The sequence below is a fragment of the Elephas maximus genome, chromosome 2, assembly GCF_024166365.1.
Source record: "Elephas maximus indicus isolate mEleMax1 chromosome 2, mEleMax1 primary haplotype, whole genome shotgun sequence".
NCBI lineage: Eukaryota > Metazoa > Chordata > Mammalia > Proboscidea > Elephantidae > Elephas > Elephas maximus.
Window position 1 is genome coordinate 151,843,619 of NC_064820.1, and position 23,283 is coordinate 151,866,901.

At 40.1% G+C, this 23,283-nt stretch overlaps 1 protein-coding gene across 1 annotated transcript in view; it reads left to right on the forward strand.

Moving 5' to 3' along the window:
- Positions 1 to 23,283, forward strand: part of CTNNA1 (catenin alpha 1) — a 194,467-nt gene that overhangs the window by 12,985 nt on the left and 158,199 nt on the right. Inside the window, exons 2-3 of the mRNA XM_049873755.1 lie at positions 21,438 to 21,544; positions 22,867 to 23,062. Coding sequence (XP_049729712.1) covers positions 21,440 to 21,544; positions 22,867 to 23,062 — 301 coding nt within the window. The 5' untranslated portion in view covers positions 21,438 to 21,439. The remainder of the gene's footprint in view (positions 1 to 21,437; positions 21,545 to 22,866; positions 23,063 to 23,283) is intronic.

Sequence of the window (23,283 nt, forward strand, 5' to 3'; positions counted from 1 at the left end):
TTTACGAATTCCCTAAACTTCTGTTTATCTGGAAATGTCTTAATTTCAACTTCATATTTGAGAGACAGTTTTGCTGGATATATGACTTTTGGCTGGAAATTTTTTTCCTTCAATGCTTTATTTAAGTCATCCCATCACCTTCTTGCCTGCATGGTTTCTGCGGAGTAGTCTGAGCTTATTCTTATTGACTGTCCTTTGTTGTTGACTTTTGTTTATCCCTAGCCGCTCTTAAAATTTGCTTTATCTTTGGCTTTGGCAAGTTTGATTATAATATGTCTTGGTGACTTTCTTTTAGGATCTACCTTATGTGGAGTTCAATGAGCATCTTGGATAGATATCTTCTCATCTTTCACGATATCAGGGAAGTTTTCAGCCAACAAATCTTCAACAATTCTCTGTATTTTCTGTTATCCCTCCCTGTTCAGGTACTCCAGTCACTCATAGGTTATTTCTCTTGCTAGAGTCCCACATGATTCTTACGGTTTCTTCATTGTTTTTAATTGTTTAATCTGATTTTTTTTCAAATATATTAGTACTAAGTGCTTTATGTTTAATCTCACCAATTCTGCCTTCCACTTTGATCAATTGTGCTCCTCTGACTTTCTGTTTAGTTGTCTGATTCTGTAGTTTTATTGTTAATCTTTTGAATTTCTGATCGTTGTCTCTCTGTGGATTCTTGCAGCTTATTAAATTTTTCATTATGTTCTTGAATAACCTTTTTCATTTCTTCAGCTGCTTTATCTGTGTGTTACTTGGCTTGTTCTGCATGTTGCCTGATCTCCTTCCTGATGTCTTGAAGAGTTCTGTATATTAATCTTGTGTATTCTTCATCCGTAGTTTCAGGAAGGCACCTTCATCCAGAAGAACGCTTGGTTCTTTGTTTTGAGAGCTTGTTGAAGCGATCACGGTCTTTATCTTTATGTGACTTGATACCAGCTATTGTCTCCAAGCCATCTATAAGTCATTGTATTAGTTTATATTTGCTTACCGTATCCTAGCTTCTTGCTTTTTGTTTTGTTTTGATATGCCCAAATGGGTTGCTTGAGTGAGGTAGCTTGATTATTTTTGCCTTTGAAGCTGTCATGTCCTGTCACCAAATGGCTAGAGCAGTGATCAGGTATATCAGCCTAGGAGTCCATTCACTTTTCTTGTATGGATTCAGCTCAACTGTCCAGGTAGCTGGTCATGAAGCATGTGGTACAGGCTCTGTCCTACAGTCTTAGAGGGGCAAGGGTGATTGGTATAGGTATCTGTGTCTGGTTGCAGCAGGGGGTCACACTCTGAACAAGGCAGGGGGCTGACGACTGTCCCCCAAGTGTCTGTGAGGAAAGTGCATCCCTGTTTCCTAGAGTGCATAGGTGGGTTGTTCTGCAAATGGACCATGGGCACCCAATGCTTTTGGTTGTGAGGACTGGGAGATAACAGTTATCCTTGGACCCCTGTCGTGAGTGGCTGGGTGACCTGAGTGGAGCCACCAGTCCTTAGGCCCCTGATGTGGGTACGTGAGGATCCTGTTTATTAGGCAAAGTGGTGTCAAACATCAAATACTCACCTCTCCACTGCACAGCTTAACAAGTTGCAGTCAGCCAACAAGGGTGTATTCTCCTGAAGTAGGCCTGCACAGGTCCATGCAGGGGGGAAAGGTATCCACAGTCCACAGACCGTTTATGCTGGGACATGAATCGCTTCTATCCTGAGCTCCCCAGGTTAGTGGAGCTGGCAGATTATCTTTTTCCCCAATTGTGAATTTATTCCTTCTCCAAGGCCAGGAGAATGGCTTAGGTTGCTCAGCAGGACCTATCTCAGGCCCAGGGAAATCAACAGCCACTAAAGCCAGTTGGGGGCGGGGGGGGGGCATGGTAAAATATAGGCAAGTACTTAGCTTTTGCCAAGAACGCCATTATTCTCTAGTCCTGGAGGTGTGAGTAGGCTGTGCGGCTGGCTGTTTCTCCCTGAGGAAATTGCGGCTGAATGCTACCACCAGTCCACAGCATTTGCTCGCAGGAGTGGTGCCTGAGGTTTCCTGGCGATTCAGGTCCAGCAACTCCTCTCTGCTTCTGAGCTGTCTTCTTCATCCCCGTGCTGCTCAGTCCGTTTTCTGACTTTGCCTTTGATGTTCAGGGCCCCTACCTTGTCATAAATATCATTGTTTCGCTTGTTTTTTCGAGTGTTTGTTGTAAGAGGGATTACCGGAAGCATCTGGCTATTCTGCCATTTGGCCCTGTCTTCACATTATTTAATTTTTTATATTTTGATTGTGGAGGTGATTACCCAACTGTATGAGTTTGTCAAAACTCAGAGGATAGTACATGAAAAAGAGTGAATTTTGCCATGTTAAAAAATGAAGAAAAAAAAAACCAGGTAAAATAAGTTATTTAAAAAATGTCTTTGCGAGTTTGACTTTCTACGTAGAGATAAAGTAGTGAAAAATATGAAATCGATCATCCTTTCTGCGTTCCCTGTCCAAATAATTTTTTCCTCATGAGTGACTGTGAAGCCACACCCTTTGAGTCTTAAAGAATTTTGGTGATTATATGTTGGAGAATTTGTCTTATTAGTACCTTCTGTTTTCTGTTAAGAAAAAAAGTCAAACACATCAGGCATCTGGGAGTCTCATAGAGTATCAGTTCCTGAAATTTGTGCGGGTGCTTGTGTGCTTGCTTCCAGTTCTTGTGGGTGTGGTTTATTTAGCAAGGAAGTCTGCTCAGTCTCCACGCTGTGGGCCTGGATTGAATGGGCCTAGCGGTGTGGAAAGTGGACAGTATGGCTTGCCTTGCCCTGTTTCATGCTGTTTGCTCACTTGGGAGAGTACTGTACTGAACTTACCCATTACTGAAAGTCTAAAGTATGCAGAAATACTTACCTTCAAAGAGCACTTCAGCATTACCCTTTCTCTTTGGAGCCCCTAAATGTTCATTATTTTCTTCTTTAGCTTTTTCATAACTATCACACTTTTTCTTCATATGCGAGCATGCCCTCCCAACCCCATTTCTAATGGAGCTTGAAATTAGCATGCATTTCTGTTTACTTGTTGATGGACTGTCATCTATCAACCCCACTTTTTGATTGGGATTTAATATGTGCTTTTTTACTGGCTGCAAGTTTCCATTATTGTATATAATGCGAGTACAGTTTGGTGGACAACTTTGAGTATTACTCTAAATATTTGCAGCATTTGATCATTTGGAATAAGTATTGTATGAGTAGTGTGATTTGACTTTTAGAATTTCTGTCATTTTCTTTATTCTAATTTTATTAAAAGAAGGGAGAAATTAACATTGTGTAAGTTATTGTAATTTTCATCTGATAAGAGGTTTTTTTTTTAATGTTTATTTTTTTAAGGCTACTAGGACTTTAAAATTTTGTAATGAGTAATCTATCCATTCTATTTTGAGTTCCTGGGTGGCACAAACGGATTAAGTGCTTGACTACTAGCAAAATGGTTGGCGGTTCAAACCCACTCAAGGGCACCTCAGAAGATGGGTCTGGCGATCTGTTTCCAAAAGTTGCAGCCTTCAAAACTCTACGGAGCAGTTCTAGTTGGCACACGTAGGGTAAGCCATGAGTTGAAACTGACTCGACAGCAACTAACAACAGCAATCTTTGTTTTAAATAATTGGTGTTATTCTTAATGGTTAATTTAAAGGCTAGTTCTTTCCTGGATTCCTTAGTTTTGGTTATTCCATTACGTTATATTGAGCTGTTGTTGTTGTGTTAGTGGAATTGATTCCAACTCATAGCAACACTGTAGGACAGAGTAGAACTTCCCCATAGGGTTTCCAAGGCTACAGTCTTTACGGAAGCAGAGTGCCACGTTTTTCTCCCTAAGAGTAGTGGGTGGGTTTGCCAACCTTTTGGTTTGCAGCCGAATGCATTAGCCGCTGTGCCACCAGGGCTCCCTCATTTTCTTGTGTTAAGACTGGGAGGTACGGAACTCCTTTGCAGTAAACAATTTGGCCTTTGGTCCTGGTTTCTGAGAACAGGACCACACGTGAGGTCAATTAGTTGGGGCTTGACCTAACCAAAAGGGATCACCTCCTGGTCTGATGCTGACTAAGCCTCAGGGGCCACATGGTGAGGCCAATAAAAGGCCGTGGGAGACAGAGGCTCATTGGAGCTTCTCAGTTGGAGAGAACGAACATAGTTACATCTGGAACATAGTTACATCTGGAACATAGTTACATTGAACATAGTTACATCCCGAAAACAGTTACATCCCAAACATAGTTACATCCTCCTGTTGGGAGGATAAGCTGTCTCCTGGGGACATGGAAGCTCTGTGCTGAGACCCCTCCTAACTTCATTCCTTTGTGTTTATAACCTCTTCTCCTTCTAGATTAAAGATAGCCTTTTCCCTACAGTTTGTGAGTTCCACTGGATTGTTGGACTTAAGAAATATAGAGGGGATTGGTGCTTACAGACCTGGCCCTGGGTAAATGGGGATGAAAGAGAAATGGCTGCATGGAGCAGCTAGGGACTGAACTGACCAGGGAAGGGAAGCTGAGATTTCCCTGGACTGGTTTTCGACGGCACTGGGTTTGGTTTTTGTTTTGGGTTTGATGCCATAAAGACTTCATTATTAAATACTGCCATGAATAAGTGGACCACCAATTATAGCTTGAGAAAGTTTTATTGCTACAGTTTATTTTGTTAGTATTTGGCATTATGAGTTGAAGATATGAGTTGGAGGCCTGGCTAATTACCAGATTACATAATCCTGTACGCAGGTTAGGTTGCAGAGCGTTCTTGAAACTGAAGGTTCTGCCTTAGGCATAGCTCAGAAAATGTATTCACTACAGCCGGTTTCAAGTGATGTGAATGATAGGAGCCTTTTTTGATAGTCCATTTGCCCTGTGTGGCTCTGATTCATACTTTATTCCAAAGCAAAGATGCATTGTTACTATTCTTTCATGGTATGTTGAATATTTCATTATGTTAAATATTTTAATATTAGTCCAGACTTTTAATCATGGTTTGTGAAAAATGATAATGCAGTGAATAAGCCAGAAGCTGAGAGGGAGAGGTAAGCTACTGTTACAGACAAGTGAGTTTTCATGGGGTTTTCTATTCCTAGGAATCTCTAGATTGGCAGAGGTTTCCTATAATCATCTGTTACCATTTTCTTGCTTCCTTGGACCTGAGGTCACCATGTTCTCAGGAAAACTCAGGACTTGTCATTTTGCAGAGAAGTGGCTAAGTGAAAATGTGATCTTGATCCCTTGAAATAGAAAAAAAAAAAGCCCGTGGAAATGGAAAATGGCAGCCTTGAGAGAAATTTAAGCTTATTTGGAACCATTAAGACCAGTGAAAAATGTGATATTTTCTATGTAGCTTTAATCTAGAGTGGAGCCCTGGTGGCATAGTGGTTAAGAGCTTGGCTGCTAACCAAAAGGCTCGAATTCACCAGCCGCTCCTTGGAAACCCTTTGGGGACATTTCTGCTCTGTCCTGTAGGGTCACTATCAGTCAGAATTGACCCAAAGGCAATGGGTTTAATCTAAGGTAGTATTTAGTCTGCTGTATATCAGTCGCAGTGGGAAAGGTTCAGTTAAATACAGCACATTTATTAGAAGCTTGCTTTGCAAAGCAGTGTGCCAAATGCCAGAGATCTTAAGAATGTTGTCAGCCAGCATTGATAACCTCAAGAAGTTTACAGACTAGTGGGATTAGCCTTAGAAATATCACTGATAGGTAAGAATGAGCCATTTATGCCCTTTTCTTATTTCTTTCCCACATGTGTTGGTGTTCATAGATGAAACCTACCTTCAGTTAAACATGTATAGAATGCTGTATTAGGTGACTGTTACCACGTTGAAAAAGACATGGTTCCTGTGCTCAAAGTGGCTCACAGTTTCGGGGAGACAGGGACACAGATTAAGTGCTATGTGGCAAGTGCTGCTTTAGATAGAGATGCTTGTATAGTGCTGGGGAACCCATGAAAGAGGGAACAGCTCTTTCTGTGTGGAGGCAGATGAGATGACATTTGTCTGAGTCTTGGAGGAAGATGAGTAGCTTCTCCAGTTGGAAAGGTCTGGGTAAAGGAAACAGCTTGTATAAAGGTTTGGAGGCATGCACATGCAGGGGGATGTTTGATGGAGTGGAGGCAGGGGATTAAGGCTACAGGCTAGTGCAGATCCAGTGTGTTTGCAGAGTTTTGGCTTCATCCTGTCTGTGATCTCCTTTCTTTCAGAGGGTTGTGACCCAATGAGAATGGTAAGTGGTGTGGCTGCTACCTGGATAGCCAGGTTGAAGGAAGGATTGGACATTAGAAGACTCCTAGATATTCTAAACCAGGGGTAACAGGTGTCTGAGCCAGAGGGCTAGAGGTGTTTACTGAGTGAGGCGTTCACTGAAGTACAGACGAGGGGGAGGGAGGAGGAAGAGGAAAGGAGGCATGGAGTCTCCTTGCGGGGGGAGGGGGGAACCTTGCTTGGTTGAGCTTTGTTCAGCTGAGATGGCAGAGACCACAGGGGGAATATGCCAGGGGAAGATGCTTGGGTTGGTGCCTTTTGAGTTTGAGGAATTCGTTCTACAGTTGCGTGTGTGTAAAGATGGGTGTTCTGTAGACCTGTGCAAATGGAGCTCTGGTTGGGAAGGCACTGTCTGGCAGCTTCTGCCTTCACTATGGTAACTGCAAGAGCTAGGATTCAGTCTTTTGTCTTTGTTTTTCAGTAGAGGGTTTCTCACTGCTGAGTAATTGTTAGAAGCAAAAATAGAATGGGTACAAAGTAATTTTTAAGTTAGGAAGGATAAAGCCTAAATCTCTAGTGCCTTCTTAATTTCTTAGTTTACCTCTCAGCTTATCTCCTGCCGTTTCACTCATCCTCTGTTTTTCACTCAAAACCGGTTCCTGGAAGGTGCCAGTGTTCTCTGGTGCAACTTGAAAGAGCTGCCCTCCCTCTCAATATAGCAGATCCTTAGTGAGACTCCCTGGCCAGTTGGGGACTCCCTCCTGAATGCTCCCAAAGCTCGTCTTGTATACCCATGGAGCACTTGACAGCTTTATACCTCCTGTTGTAACTGTGGAAACCCTGGTGGCATGGTGGTTAAGTGCTACCGCTGCTAACCAAGAAGTAGGCAGTTCAAATCCACCAGGCGCTCTGTAGAAACTCTATGGGGTGGTTCTACTCTGTCCTGTAGGGTCACTATGAGTTGGAATTGACTCAACAGCAATGGGTTTTTTTTTTTGTTTGTAACTGTTTTCCTGTCTGAACTGTGAGCTCTGCCCAGGGTATTTTCTCCCCAGGTCCCTGTCTCACCGCGCCCCCCCACCCCAAGAAAAAAATCTTCAAACCTACAGAAAAGAGTGATACAGTGAGCCCTTGAATCACCAGTTCACCTAAATTCACCAGTTAACATACTCAAATTTGCTCAATTACTCTATATAAACTTTTTCTGAGTTATTTGAAAGTAAACTGCAATCATGGCCTTTCACCCTTAAATTCTTCAACGTATAACTCCCAAGAACAAGAACATTGTCCTACATAACCATAATTAGTCAAAAAAACTTTCACATTGATACAGTAATATTATTAGCTTGCTTTTAAAGAGTGGTCTGAGGGACCAGCATTGGGTTTCCCTGGGAGCTTGTGAGAAATGCAGAATCTTAGGCCCCATCTGCCTTTTAACAAGATCCCTAGAAGTACTGACTTCATGTATAGTCCATATTCAAATTCCAGTGATGTCCCAGTGATTTCTTTTTGATCTAGGAACCAAGTAAAAGATCGTACTGCATTTAGCTTGTCATACCTCTTTAGTCTTAATTTCCAGTCTCCCCCCTGCCCCCCATGACACTTACATTTTTTAAGAGTTGTGATCAGTTTTGTAAATGTCCCACATGTGGACTTGTCTGATTGTTTGCACTTCTGGCAGGAATACTGCATATATGGTATTGCGTCTTTCTCAGGAGGGCAGTGATGGTTCGGTGGTAGAATTCTCACCTTCCGTGCAGGAAACTTGGGTTTGATTCCTGGCCAGTGCATCTCATGTGCAGCCACCCCCCCCCCCCCGTCAGTGGGGGCTTGTGCGTTGCTATGATGCTAAACAGGTTTCAATGGAGCTCGCGGACTAAGATGGACTAGGAAGAATGGCCTGGAGATCCACTTCCAAAAATCAGCCAGTAAAGAAACCCTATGGATCACAATGGTCTGATCTGCATCCAATGATGGGGGTTGGTGCAGGACCTGGCAGCATTTCATTCTGTTGTGCTTGGGGTTGCCAAGAGTTGGGGGCCGACTCAGCAGCAGCTAACAATAATCTTTCTCCGGGCATTACAACATTTGTCAGGTTGTTCCACTGATGGTCGTGCTGTTTAATCACTTTTTTAAGATTAAGTGGTGTCTACCAGATTTCTCTGTTGTAAAGGCAAAAACATCTTTACTCTTGTACTTAATAATTAATGTATGGATTATCTGCTAGGGATTTTGAATTAGTTTTTCTGTCCTGGCACCTAGCAGGATCCCAGAAGATGGTAATTGATCAGTCATTGATGTATTCAAATCAAAGGCCATCAACGTTATATATACTACCAGACAAATCTTAGAGAGGATTCTTGGTGGTTTTCTCACTCAATGTGAGTAACTTTCCAGACTTCCTAGTCAAGTCCAGGCATCTTCTTGCTTGGCTTTCCAAGAAAATGACTGTATTTTTCTTCTTCCTGTGGGTTTCTCCTCAGCTGTGTGAAAAGTTTCTCTGCCTTTTAGTCCTATTGTTTTAAAACAAAAACCTTTTTTTTCCCTCTCTTCTCTTGTGCTTCCAGTCCAGATGCTTGTTTCTTCTTTGCTTTTCAGACCAGAGTTATCCAGTCTCTTATGGAAACAGGGACTTCCTGTGCATCTATAATCAGTTGTTTATTATGAGGCCTTTATCAGCTTTCTATCAAACACTTGTTCCCTTGTTAGTTACTAGCCTCAACCATAGTGGGGTGGAAACTAAATAAAAGAACCATATATATTTGGTCTATAGAGCAAATGATTGCTTTACCTTGGGAGGTTTTTTTTTTTTTTTCCCTTTTGCTGGATCTCTCACCTCTTTTCACTCTACTCTTGAACTACACTGACCTCCACTTTCTGAGACTGGAGATGCTTCCTCATAGCTGTGTGCCCTCTGCCTCTTCCCAGATGCTCATGTGGTTGGCTCTCTCTCTCTTTTTTTTAATCTTTCAAGCCTCTTATTTCTTTGCTTTTTGTGTGTGTGTGTGTGTGTGTGCTTTAAGTGAAAGTTTACAACTCAGGTAAGTTTCTCATACAAAAACTTAAACACACATTGTTATGTGACCCTAGTTGCTTTCCCTACAATGTGACAGCATATTCCTTCTCTCCACTCTGTTTTTCCCTTGTCCACTGAACAAACTCCAGTCCCCCTCTGCCTTCTCATCTCGCTTGCAGACAGGAGCTGCCCACATAGTTTTATGTGTCTACCTGAGCCAAAGAAGCTCACTCCTCACCGGTATCGTTTTATGTCTTATAGTCCAGTCTGTGTCTGAAGAGTTGGCTTCGGGAATGGTTTTAGTTTTGGGCCATGACCTCTGGGGTCCCTCCAGTCTGAGACCATTAAGTCTGGTCTTTTCACTAGAATGCGAGGTCTGCATCTCACTTTTCTCCTGCTCCATCAGGGGTTCTCTGTTGTGCTCCTTGGCAGGGCAGTCATTGGTGGTAGCCGGGCACCATATAGTTCTTCTGGGCTCAGGCTGATGGAGTCTCTGGTTTATGTGGCCCTTTCTTTCTCTTGGGCTCATATTTTCCTTGGTCTTTGGTGTCCTTCATTCTCTTTTGCTCCAGGTGGATTGAGACCACTTAATGCATCATAGATGGCTGATTGTGGCTGACTCTTCTTGACTTTCAGGTTTCAGCTCAAATGTTACGGAGACAGAAAGGCCCTCTGAGTGCTTTACCTAAAAGGAGATTCCCCACTTCATTATCCTATTTAATTTTTTTCTTAGCACTGATGTTGTCTTATTTATTCACTTAACGTCTTTAGTGTATGCTTCGTGAAGGCACGGCCCTTTTTTGTCTTGTTCAGTGCTGTCTGCAATAGTGCCTGTACCAAGAAGATGTTCAAATACTTGCTGTGTGTATGGCAAAATAGTTGGCTGGACATCTTTTTGGGGGGGAGTTTACATTTTTTCCTTGGCTTTAGTGCTTTTGGTAATCAGTGTCTCTCTGATGCTTGTGGTATAGCAATTCTTTGTTTCAGCTGTTCCCTGTATTTCCTCATTGCCTTTGACACCCTCAAGAAAATAAGAAAAGGAACAAAATAAAAATGATTTAGGTGCTTTATTACTGTTACTATGATTATTATTTTTAAAGATCTAGACACGTATCCTTTTTCTCATAGGCCTGTATATCTGGAAGGTGTAACTCCTTCTCCCATATGCCGTGTAAGTCCCTGATGTAAAATGTATTTGTATGTGATGGGTTGATGCTTATGTAATCCAGTTACTCTGTACTAGATGGGAAACTTTTTACCCTGATTATATTTTGGCTGTCAGGTTTGACCAAGAGTGAGAGTTTTTTTTTTTTTTTTTAACATAGTGATGTTATAATTGTAATCAGAAATGGACTGTCTACTTTCTTGGGAAAAACAAATTTTCATTTTGTTTACTTGGGCCATCTGCATTTTAATACCTTTTATTTACCCTGTCTTTCCTCCCCCAAACCCCAGCCTGTTTACATGTTAGGAAAAGAAGGTGACAGGCTTGGGGGGGGTTAGTAAAATAGTCAGGATTTGGCTTAAAGAGTGAGTCTTAATTGTAAGGGTTACCTTTTTTTTTTTTTTTCTGACAGTTACCAAGAGATTTGAGAGTTGAGGTTCCCACAGCTATGTTAACTCTGCTTATTGCAGATGCAACTTGGCATACCTATGACAGATCTGAGGAATCACAGCCTGTGTCTAGTGCAGTGTGACAGTGCAGTGGGTACTTTTAATTTCTAAATTTCCTGATTTGCATTTAAATGGACCATCCTCCAACATTGCATTAACTTAACCTTGCTGTTAAAAAAAAAAAATGCCATTGAGTAGCATGGTAAGGATAGTTTAAAGCTTTGGAGTAGGCACATTTTAAGAATGATGTGGCCATTCTGTTGTAAATGAATGTTTAATGTCTTTAGGGAAGGTATGTAGCTCTTCGTGCAAATGAGGCAGTTTACCACAATCAGCCTCCTTGGTTCTGATGGAACTATGCTTTCATTTTCTTTCTGTCGCTTCTCCATTTCTCTGTCATAAAGATTGCTAGTCAAATGCCTACATCTCTGCCCCTTTCTGAATTTATAGCAAGCTTAGCCAGGATTGTCATTTATAAGGTAATGAAGACTGAGTAACTACAGTTTAACTTTTCATTTAGTTCCACTAAGCATAATTTCTCCTGGAAAAACCTAAGGTTGCTGTAATTCATTAAGGTTGGCTAGCTCTAGTAGGTTTTATAATAGATCTTGTGAAGGAGTGCTCTGTAAGTTGATTGGAAAATGAGAGACTGCCAAGAGTTTAAAAGTTGTTTGTTTAGCTGCTGTAAACAATACCATTAATTGTAGAGAACCAGAAGATATGACTAAGATTAAGGCAGGAGCTTTGTTTTGGTTGGCTTGTAAATACTCTTGAATCAGGTTTGTATAAATTCAGTTCAACCAATACTGTGTCTACTCTGTATAAAGCATCTTGCCAGAGACTAAGGTACATAAAGAAGCATAAACCTAGTTATCACTCTTAAACTTAAAATATAGCTAGAAAGACCGGGCTAAACACGGGAAATATTAATTGAGTTTAGTAAAATAGTTTAAAGGCTGTTGAGAGATAATATAAATGAAAAGAATGCTAGAATTTAAGGGCTGGATGAAGCTGGAGCATAGAATTTAACCCCTTTTTTATAGGTGAGAAAACCAAGGACCCCGCAAGGTGAAACGACTTGCCCAAGGTCAGAGAATAAGTTAGTGACAAAGCTGGTACCAGAAGCCAGTGTTCTTTCCAGCAGAACACATTCTCTTTAGATTTTAAATTCTCTGCTTTTATTTTTTGAAATCCTTTTAGGGTTGAGGGGTCACCAAAAGCATAACTTGGCTCCGTAGCATAGTTTAATAATGTTCAGTGTCACTCTCAGCAGGGGTTTTGATTAAAGATGCCGCACAAGGCAGTCTGCTTCCATCATGGTTATTGAAAGACTTGAAAACACACTGAATGGGTTCTCAATTTCCAAGTGTCAGTATATTTCAAGTTTTTCAATGTAAGTGAGTGATTAAGTCCTTTGCTTTAACACCTTTAGTGGTGAATTTTTATGGGGGAGGCAGTAGACCTCGACAAGAGATGTTATTTACGAAGATTGTAGAGCTGGAAGGGACTTTAGGGAGGAATCTTGTTTAGAGGTTGCAAGGTTTGTCCAGCAGGACAAACGTAATCCACAGACACATTTGTCCTGCACAGCGGTAATGATTTTTTGGAAGGAGTTACTAACATTAACGTTAGGAGAGTTCATGTGAAAATCTGCATTGCTGGCTTCTGTTGAAAAATTTGAATGATCTGGTAACCCTGGGTCTGCATTTCTGCACGATAAAGATTGACTGGAGTTGATGGGGAGCCCTGGTGGTGCAGTTTTTAAGAGCTTGGCTGCTATCCAAAACATTGACAGTTCGAATTCACCAAGCTGCTCCTTGGAAACCCTATGGGGCAGTTCTACTCTGTCCTATATAGGATTACTGTGAGTTGGAATCCACTCAAGGGGAGTGGGTTTGGTGTTTTTGGTTTGGAGTTAATGGGCAGCAGTTACTTTAACTGGGCACATGCTTTTCCATTAACCAGTCCTGCCTCTACTAGTGGTCTCCCCAGACCCGGAGGGGCCAGGGATCATTTGCAATTTATTATTGCACTTGCACTCTGCGTTTTTTGAGTTAAGAAAGTGAAATTATTTTGTACCCTAAAATATCAAAATCAGAAACAAAAGACCAAGAAGCCTTTCTATTTCAAGAAAAATGGAATACTGTGTTTGGGAGAGTGAATTGTATCTGATTAATAATTAAATACAAATTATGACCATACAGTGTCACCTGAGTGTACACTTGGAGCTTAAATTATTCTTGGCTCCCTCCCACTAACCAAACCCATACCTGTTGCCATCAAGTTAATTCAGACTCAGTGACCCATTAGGACAGAATAGAACTGCTTTGGAGGGTTTCCAAGACTGTAATCATTATGGGGGTAACCCTGGTGGTGTAGTGGCTAAGAGTTCGGCTGCTAACCAGAAGTTCGGCAGTTCAGATCTACCAGGTGCTCCTTGAAAACCCTACGGAGCAGTTCTACTCTGTCCTGTAGGGTTACTCTGAGTTGGAATTGACTCACAGCAATGGGAATCATTATGAAAGCAGAGTGCCATATCTTTCTCCTGTGCAGTGGGTGGTGGGTTTGAACTGGTAACCTTTTGGTTATCACCTGAACACTTAACCTACTGTGCCACCAGGACTCCTTTTCCCTCCCTTTACAACCCCTGAAATAAGTTAGTGACAGGTTTTATGAAAGGTTTTGTTTTATTTGTGTTGATGGAGGATCCATGGGACATGTTATTCCTTCTGAAATGTCTTTATCTGTGACATTTGATGACATTTGTTGAGCTGTTATCAGCCCTTTAGCGATCTAGAGCATACTGTCTCCTAAGGTTTACTGACTAGGGCCGATCAGTTTAGTGGACAGATAAGCTTTAAAGAACCAATGTAAAGGCCTGTCATGAGTGTAGAGAGCAAATTTACCCTCTTGCAGTGAAACAAATTCCCTGGAAACTGGCAAATATCAAGTAAGCAAATCTAGATTCCTTTTAGCACCGCCCCTCCAGTGATTCTAGAATTTCCTGATGGCTTAGATAAGGCTTGGTGAAAGATGATGCTTGTTACCAGTATTTTTCAGCAATCTAAAGGGGTCTGTGTGTTAGTACCTGAAGCGTGTGTTTATGGGAGAGGATATAAACATATTCTTCTGTTAAAATTGTCAAGAGTGGGCTAGTCACAAATGTGTACTTCTTCCTTGTCATTTTAATATAGAGTTTAAATGTTTGATGCTGCTTTCTGTAGAGCCTCTCCCTTTCCCTCCACCTCTCCCTTTACACACACAGATACACACACACTGTCACAGGTAGGCCAGAAGTTCACATTAAGGATGCCAGCTCCAGGGGAAGGCTTTCTCTGTCAGCTCTGGAGGAAGGTCCTTGTCCTCTATCTTCCCTTGGTCTGGTAGCATCTCAGCACAGGAACCTCAGGTTCAAAGGACGTGCTCTGTTCCCGGCGCTGCTTTCTTGGTGGTATGAGGTCCCCACTCTCTGCTTGCTTCCTTTTCCATTTATCTCTTCTAAGATAAAAGGTGTGCAGGCCATACCCCAGGGAAACTCCCTTTACATTGGATCAGGGATGTGACCTTACTAAGGGTGTTACAGTCTCCCCACCCCCCCACCCCCAATCCTCTTTAGCATGAAATTACGATGGAGGACAACCACACAATACTGGGAATCATGGCCCAATCAAATTGATAACATGAATTTTTGGGGGGACAGATTTCAACCCATGACAAATGACATTGCTACATTTGTAAATACAGTGCAGTTGAACATTGATACAATATCAGTGGATGCAATGCTGTTGCCTAATTCAGAGTCCATATTTAAATTTTATCAATTGTGTCAACTTTTTTTCCCCACTCAGTACAATTTCAATCCAGAATACTTAACTGCATTTAGTTGTCATATCTCTTTAGCCATCTTTAATCTGGAAGAGTTTCTCAGTCTTCGATTTTCCTATCCTTATTATTTGTGAAGAGTACAGGCCAGTTATTTTGTAGAGTATCCCTCTCTTTGAGTTTATGTGATATTTCCTCGTGACTAGATTGAGGCCATATACTTTTGGCAGGAAATACCACAGAAATGATCTTGTAGACTTCCCAGCGCGTCATATTAGAGGTACGAGATGTCACTTTGGAAACCCTGATGGCGTAGTGGTTAGGTGCTGAAGCTGCTAACCAAAAGGTCACAGTTCGAATCTACCAGGTGCTCCTTGGAAACCCTGCGGGGGCAGTTCTATTCTGTCCTATAGGTTCGCTGTGAGTCAGAATTGACTAGAGGGCAATGGATTTGGTTTTTGGTTTTTGATGTCACTTTGCACAATAATTGGGAGATATGAATTTTTTTTTTAAAATTGTGATTTAGGTGAAAGCTTACAGAGGAAATTAGTTTCTCATTAAACAGTTGCTACACAAATTGTTTTGTGACATTGGTTCCCAACCCTGCAGTGTGTCAACACTCTCCCCTTCTCCACCCCAGTTTCCCTGTTTGCATTCGTCTGGTTTTTCTGTCCCTTTATGCCTTCTCATCTTTGTTTTTGGGGTGGTGTGCCCATTAGTCTCATACACATGATTGAACTATGAAGCATGTCCCTCATGTGTGTTATTGTTGGCCCCATAAAACAAACCCAGTGCCTATAAAAAAAAAAACTTTTTTTTAATCTATAGACCTGTTTAATCTTTGGCTGAAGGCTGAACCTTAGGAGTGCCTTTAATACTGAGTGAAAAGGGTGTCTGGGGGCCGTGCTCTCCGGTTTCTTCAGTCTCTTTCAGACCAGCAACTCTGGTCTTTTTTGTGCAAATTTTAATTCTGTTCTACGTTTTTCTCTGGCTCTGTCTTGGACCCTCTGTTGTGATCCCTGCCAGAGCAGCTGAGTGGCAACTGGGTACCATCTAGTTCTAGGCTCAGTCTGGTTTAGGTTGTGATAGTTGTGGTCCTTTAGAGAGATACTAATTTTGATCACTTGGTTAAGGTGGTGTCTGCCAAGTTTCTCCAGTGTAAAATTGCTGTTTCCCTTCTTTGTCATCAATAAATAATCTCTTGGGTGTTAAGTATAAGTCTAGGTAAGCAGTTTTTTAAGCTTTCACTCACTAGTTTAGCATTCTTTGATCATTCTTGCCTGAATCTATTACTATGATAGCTCCTAAATTATTTTTAAAAATACATTATTCATTCTACATTTACTAGTTGATTTTCTGTTGTAAGAAAGAACTTCTCCTCCTCCTTTATTCATATCAGCATGAATTGATGAATTCTTATTTTATTCAGTTTTATCTAAGTTAATCTTCACAAAAGTCCTCTGAAGAAGTTGGTGGTAGTCTTATAAATGAGGAAATATGTTTAAAGTAGTTAAGTGATTATCAGGCATGCCTTTTGATTCTTTTGTCCCCCCTACATCTTATATAATAACTGTTTTTTTATTATAGAAATAACTTTTTCTAAATACCTGTGTAATTTTATATCAGAATATACAGTTAAGCAAAGAGAAGAATGTTAAAACTACCCATAATCTCCAACCCTTATGGATAGCATCACTATTTTTCATATTTTAATTAATTTTTATTGTGCTTTAAGTGAAAGTTTACGAATCAGGCCAGTCTCTCATACAAAAATTTACATACACTTTGCTATACACTCCTAATTGCTCTCCATCTGAGATAGCACAGTTCTTTACTCCACTCTCTCTCCTCGTGTCCATTTGGGTAGCTTCTGGCCCCCTCTACCCTCTCATCACTCCTCCAGACAGGAGATGCCAACATAGTCTCATGTATCTACTTGATCCAAGAAGCTTGTTCTTCACCGGTATCATTTTCCATCCCATATTCCAGTCTAGTCCAGTCCCTGTCTGAAGGAGTTGGCTTTGGGAATGGTTCCTCTCTGGGCTAACAGAAGGTCTGGGGACCATGGCCTCTGGGGTCCTTCTAGTATCAGTCTGACCGTTAAGTCTGGCCTTTTTATGATAATTTGGAATCTGCATCCCACTGCTCTCCTGCTCCCTCAGGGGTTCTCTGTTGTATTCCCTGTTAGGGCAGTCATTGGTTGTGGCTGGGCACCATTTAGTTCTTTTGGTCTCAGGTGGATGTAGTCTCTGGTTTATGTGGTCCTTTCAGTTTCTTAGGCTCATAATTACCTTGTGTCTTTGGTGTTCTTCATTCTTCTTGCTCCAGGTGGGTAGATAGCATCACTATTAATATTTTGGTGTATATATCCAATTACTTTATTTTCCCACTGCAGTTATATGTAATATTGTTTTCAGATCTCTTTTTCATCCTCTGTAGTGTTTTGGACTTTTCTCCATATACTTCTATATATTTTCCCCATTTTTTTTGATGAGAAATTTGTTATACCAAGAAGTTGAAAAAATAATTCTGTAAACACCCATATGTCCTCTACCTAGATTCAACAGTTAAAAGTATTTATAATTTCTTGATTTTTTTTACTTGGAAAGATCAAGAAATTAAGTATGTGGATAATTTATATCTCTCTAGGTATCTCTATATATATTCATTTACTTTGCAGAACCATTTGAACGTTGTTAACGTCTTGACATTTCACCTGTAAATATTTTAGCATGCATCTCCTAAAAAGCCATTTTCTACATATCCACGATTCAATTATCACACCTGAGAAATTGAATAGTAATTCCATAATATCATATAGTGATTACCAATATTAAAAATTTACCAGTCCTATCAATGTCCTAGAGCTGTTTGTTTCAAACCAGGGTCCAAACAAGGTACGTATATTGCGTTGGATTCTTATGTCTGTTGAGTCTTTTAGTCTAGAGTAGTCCCTTTACCCTCATAATACTGACTTTTCGAAGAGTTAAGGCCTGTTGTAGAATGTCCTACGTTCTGGATTTGTGTGATTGTTTCGTCATGGTGTTGCTTAACATGCTCTGTATCCCCTGTACTTCCGATGAACTTGAAATTCAGTCAGGATTAGGGTTTCTTAACCTGGAGTCAGTGAATTTGGATTGGAAAAATTTTGTCTTTGTTTTCACTCCCTCAAACAGGACTTTAGTATTTCCCTGTTATTAATGCTGGCAGGAAACCACGTTTTTCAGCTGAACTTGTAACTTTGCCACCAGTAGACATCTCAGAGTTTTTTGTATCTGCAATAATCCTAATATAGTATCTTGAAAAAAACTTGTACATTAGTATTTTGAAGTAGTTATCAGAATTCTTGGCAGATCTTACTTAATGTGGTAATAGGGAAACACATATGTTACTTTATCACGTTTGTAAAGTTTAAAAGAAGTGTTTAATTGAGGTGAAATTTACTTAACATAAAAGTAACCATTTTAGAGCGAATAATGCAGTGGCATTTAATATATTCAGGGTTGTGCAGCCAGCGCCTCTGTCTAGTTCCAGAATATTTCTACCACTCTTAAGTAATTGTATTTTGTTGACTACATTTCAATATATTTGTTTCCTTTGTAGTCCTTTGAGTTCTACTTTATGCATTTAAAAACATTCTGAGACAGGTTTTATAGCTGCACTATCCAATACAGTAGCCACTTGCCACATGAGGCTTTTGAACACTTGAAATGTGGCTAGTCTGGATTGAGATGTGCTGTAAACCGAAAATACACACCCAATTTCGAAGACTTAGTATGCAGGACTGTAAAATATCTCTAATAATTACAAAAAATATTGATTACACATTGAAGTGATAATATTTTGGATATATATTGAGTTAAAGAAAATATTAAAATGAATTTCACCAGTTTGTTTTTGCCTTTTTTAGTGTAGCTACTAGAAGATTTAAAATTACATATGCGGCTTGCATTGTATTTCTATTGGACAGTGTTGCTTTGTAGGCTTCATTAGACTGCCAAAGGGATCTGTGGCACATACACACACAAAAAAGATCAAGAATCCCTATTTTGAGGCTTCATTAGTCTTCTTGCATTAAACATTTTTAAAAATTTTTATTGTGCTTCAAGTGAAAGTTTACAAACGAAGTCAAAGTCTCTCACACAAAAGCTTATATACACCTTGTTACATACTCCCAATTGTGCTCCTCATAATGAGACTGCCGGCTCCCTCCCTCCACTCACTCTTTTCGTGTCCATTTCACCAGCTTCTAACCCCCTCTACCCTCTCATCTCTCCTCCAGGCAGGAGACTGCAAAAGAGTCTCAAGTGTCCCCCTGATCCAAGAAGCTCACTCCTCACCAGCATCCCTCTCCAACCCATTGTCCAGTCCAATCCATGTCTGAAGAGTTGACTTTGGGAATGGTTCCTGTCCTGGGCCAGCAGAAGTTCTGGGGGCCACGACCTCAGTGTCCTTCTAGTCTCAGTCAGACCATTAAGTCTGGTCTTTTTATGAGAATTTGGGGTCTGCATCCCACTGCTCTCCTGCTCCCTCAGGGGTTCTCTGTTGTGTTCCCTGTCAGGGCAGTCATCAGTTGTAGCCGGGTACCATCTAGCTCTTGTGGTCTCAGGCTGATGTAGTCTCTGGTTTATGTGGCCCTTTCTGTCTCTTGGGCTTGTAATTACCTTGTGTCCTTGGTGTTCTTCTTTCTCCTTTGATCCAGGTGGGTTGAGAGCAATTGATGTATCTTACATGGCCACTTGCTGGTGGATTAAACATTTTTTTTTTTTTTAATCGAGAATACTTTATAGGTGATATAGGTGTTTCGTATTTCATCACATATTAGGAAATACACGATATCAGGTGTCACATTAACGGCATTAGTAGGCTGTTCATTTAAGGGAGTGACCATCAGATTTCAACGTTGTAAAGGTGTATTTTGCCCTTTGTAATTAGTAAGTAGCCTGTCAGGTAATACTTTGGCACCTTACAAATATCGTATTCCCCAATAACCTTTTACCTACTGGTCTTAACATCATTGATAATCCTTGCCTGAATCAGTTATTATGGTGGGGTTGCAAAAGGGTCATTTTATAATTCTGTTCTACATTTATGGTGAAGAAATTGTCTTTGTGCGCCCCCCCCTTTGTTTCTATGGACATAAGCACTTTCATTTACTTGTTATGTTATAAAGGAGCACTGGTGGTGCAATGGTTTAGTGCTAAGCTGCTAACCCACCAGCTGCTCCACAGGAGAAAAGACCTGACAGTCTGCTCCTGTAAAGATTACAGTCTACGGGAAGCCCTGTGGAGCCCCTCTACTCTGTCCTATGGGGTAGCTATGAGTTAGAGTTGACTCGATGGCACACAATTACATGGACTTCAGGATTTTTATTTTATGTATTATATTATAGGAGCCCTGGTGGTGCAGTGGTTAAGTGTTTGACTGCTAACCAAAAGGTTGGCAGTTCAGATCCACCAGCTGCTCCTTGAAAATCCTATGGGGCAGTTCTCCTCTGTCCTGTAGGGTTGCTATGAGTAGGAATTGACTCAGTGGCTGTGGAATTTGGGTCTGTTATAGGCAGTTACAGTCATTATTCTGTTTGATACTCAAATTGTCTTAAGCTTGGCCAATGGGAGCCCTTGGTTCCTGTATCTTTTTGGTATGATTTCATTGATCTTAATACTCTTTCTTGCTTTCTGCACTATAAAATGCCTTAGGCCCGGAATAAGCCTTTTTTCCAAGAAAGCCTGGTTCCTTCTAATGGGAAGTGGTATTTAATAGAAATGAAGATCTGAACCCTCCCAAACAAAGTTTTTTAAGGATAGGACACTTTAATTGTGTAACCGTTTCAGAATTTATTTATTCAGTCATCTGTTAGAAGTTTAGGTAGTTTCTAGTTTTTAATAATTATGTACAGTGCTGTTGTGAATATCATTTATCTTTTTTTACACGCACCTTAGTTATTCCTTTAGATTAATAATCTAGAACTAGAATTGCGGGGTTACAGACCGTGGACCTTTTTAATGTTTTAAATTTCTATCAACAGTTTGTCTTCTAGAAAGTTTGTATTAGTGTTTACCTCAGCTACGTACCTCTGTTTTTTCTTTTTTAAAATAATCATGAAGGTATTACTTTTAGAAGCAAATACTAACTGTGGTTGGTATTTTCATTGGAGTTTTTTTTTTTTTTTCCTGTTTTAAACTCTCTGTCCAGTGGAAGTTTCCCTTGACACTGATACAGTGATATTTGACTAAGTGAGACTTGAAATTTCTTCTGGCTATGAGTGATAATAGCTGTAGGTGCAGAGGGCAAATGACTTAAGCTTTATGCTTTAGTAGAATAAGACAAGATGTTCTCTAAGAATCCATCAAAAAGTGCTGAGGTGTACCTTTTAGATCATACTGTACTAGAAATGTTGTGAAGTAAGAAAAATCAGAACCTTCTGTACTAAATTAGTTTCTGAAGAAATTTCTTTTAAAGTAGCCTTTATTCACTTTAGCTTTTCATCCTACTTCTAAAGTTGGTGTGAAAAAACTGAAAGTAGATATGTCTTGGTACCAGAGAAGCCCAGAGGGAAAAGCTGTGTTTGGGAATGCCCTCTTATAGTACCCCTGGTATTTGTGAACTAGAAATCTTAAGTATAATAGGTTCTAAGGGTTACTGGATTCACATGTGTAGGCTCCTAAGACTTTTTTTCCATCTTGTGGTTAATGTAGCTTTGGTGATATGAAAGCCCTGAAGTAGGAGATTAGTTATGTATTTCATGTTCGTGTTTGATGGTTGCCTAACTTTGACTTTTTGTTCCTCTTTCAGAAATGACTGCTGTCCATGCAGGCAACATAAACTTCAAATGGGACCCCAAAAGTCTAGAGATCAGGACTCTGGCAGTTGAAAGACTGTTGGAACCTCTTGTTACACAGGTAAGAATCTGTAAAAACAAATACGTGTTGTAATGTGGTTCCATAGCAGTGGGCATGGGTAACAAACATGAAAGCAAAGTCATTTTGTTCAAAGCCTTAATTTGAGTAGTTAGTACTTAGATCATGTTTTAGTGTGCTTTGGCTCCTCTAGTAAATATTGATGCATGGATTCATTTAATCTTTTAGGTGCAGATGCTGCTGCCATTTTCTTCAGTCTTATTGGCAATAATAGGGGTTAGTGGTATATAGTGCAGCTTCCCAAATGTTGGCACTTTAGAGATACCTTAGTCTTTCCTTGGAAAGGAAACCCAAGGAAGATGGATTATGGAGCCTTGACTGCTAAGTCTCCTCATGGTTTGTTAACGTGCTTTTCGTTATGCAGAGTCGGTTAGCAGGCAGTTAATCAGAGTGTGTATGTCTGTTACAAATACAAATATTACAGTGTGATGACATTTTGTTAATTGTTAGCAACTAGCTATATACCTTATAGTGTTTTGAAACAACTTACTAGTGTGTGTGTGTCTTTAAAAAAAAAAAATGCAACTCCATTTCAACTCTTAAATAAGAACAGTATTTATTTATATATATATACATACACATGTATATGTGGGAATGTGTGGTTAAGACTCAGGGGACTATTTACTTTCTTAGAGCTCATCTACTAGAGTCCTCAGTAGGTCTTTGGCAGATTTACACTCTAACACTTTTTTAATCATCAACCTAGAGATCATCTGGTGGGTCACCACTAGACTAGTAATGATGGTTAAGTGTTCTGGGACTTAAAGCACCATCACAGTTGGCTTCTTTGGGCAGTCATTACTTTCTTAAGGGCCTTTACTAATTAACTGTTGAGATTTGTGTGAATAAACTCTGAAAAGACTTCAGAAGCAAGTTATTTTAAAACATTTTTCAAAGATTGAAAACAGTGGTAAAGTGTGTGACCTCCAGGTAAAGCAAGTTCGTTGTTAACCCCTTTCTGGAACTTCTTAGTGATACATAGAGGAGAAGATACATGTAATCATTCTTTAATTCGTAAAACCAAAATAAAAACCTAATGATCATTCCTAAGGAATTAAAATACTTATTATATTTCTTATCTTACGCACCAAGTTAGCTAAATTATTTTGGAAACTAAATATAGTCTCAATACTATATATCTTAGACACAGAGTTGTATGTTTGTAATGGTTAGTGGAAACTCATAAATATGATTTTTATTTCCTTGTGAATAATTTATTCTTGCAATCTTTAAGGATGTTAGCCTTTCTTTTATTTTAATTTTAATTGACGGCAGTTTATTATTTTTTTTAATGAAATGTTTAGGTTACAACCCTGGTAAACACGAATAGTAAGGGCCCCTCTAATAAGAAGAGAGGTCGTTCTAAGAAAGCCCATGTTTTGGCTGCATCTGTTGAACAAGCAACTGAGAATTTCCTGGAGAAGGGTGATAAAATTGCAAAGGAGAGTCAGTTTCTCAAGGAGGAGCTTGTGGCTGCTGTAGAAGATGTTCGTAAACAAGGTAGGTCAATACTGCTTTTTATATAGAGAGAGGCAGGACTTTCTAGTAGATCAATCCTTACAGGAGGCTTTTGTGGTCAGTATTCTCATTCTTACCTTGCCAGTTGCTTAATGACTTGTAATATGCAGTTATTGGAGACTTAGTAAGTTTTACTAGCTTATATTTTAATTGGAAGTGATGCTTACAAAGGAACATCTTTCTGAAGAATCTAAATCCACTTC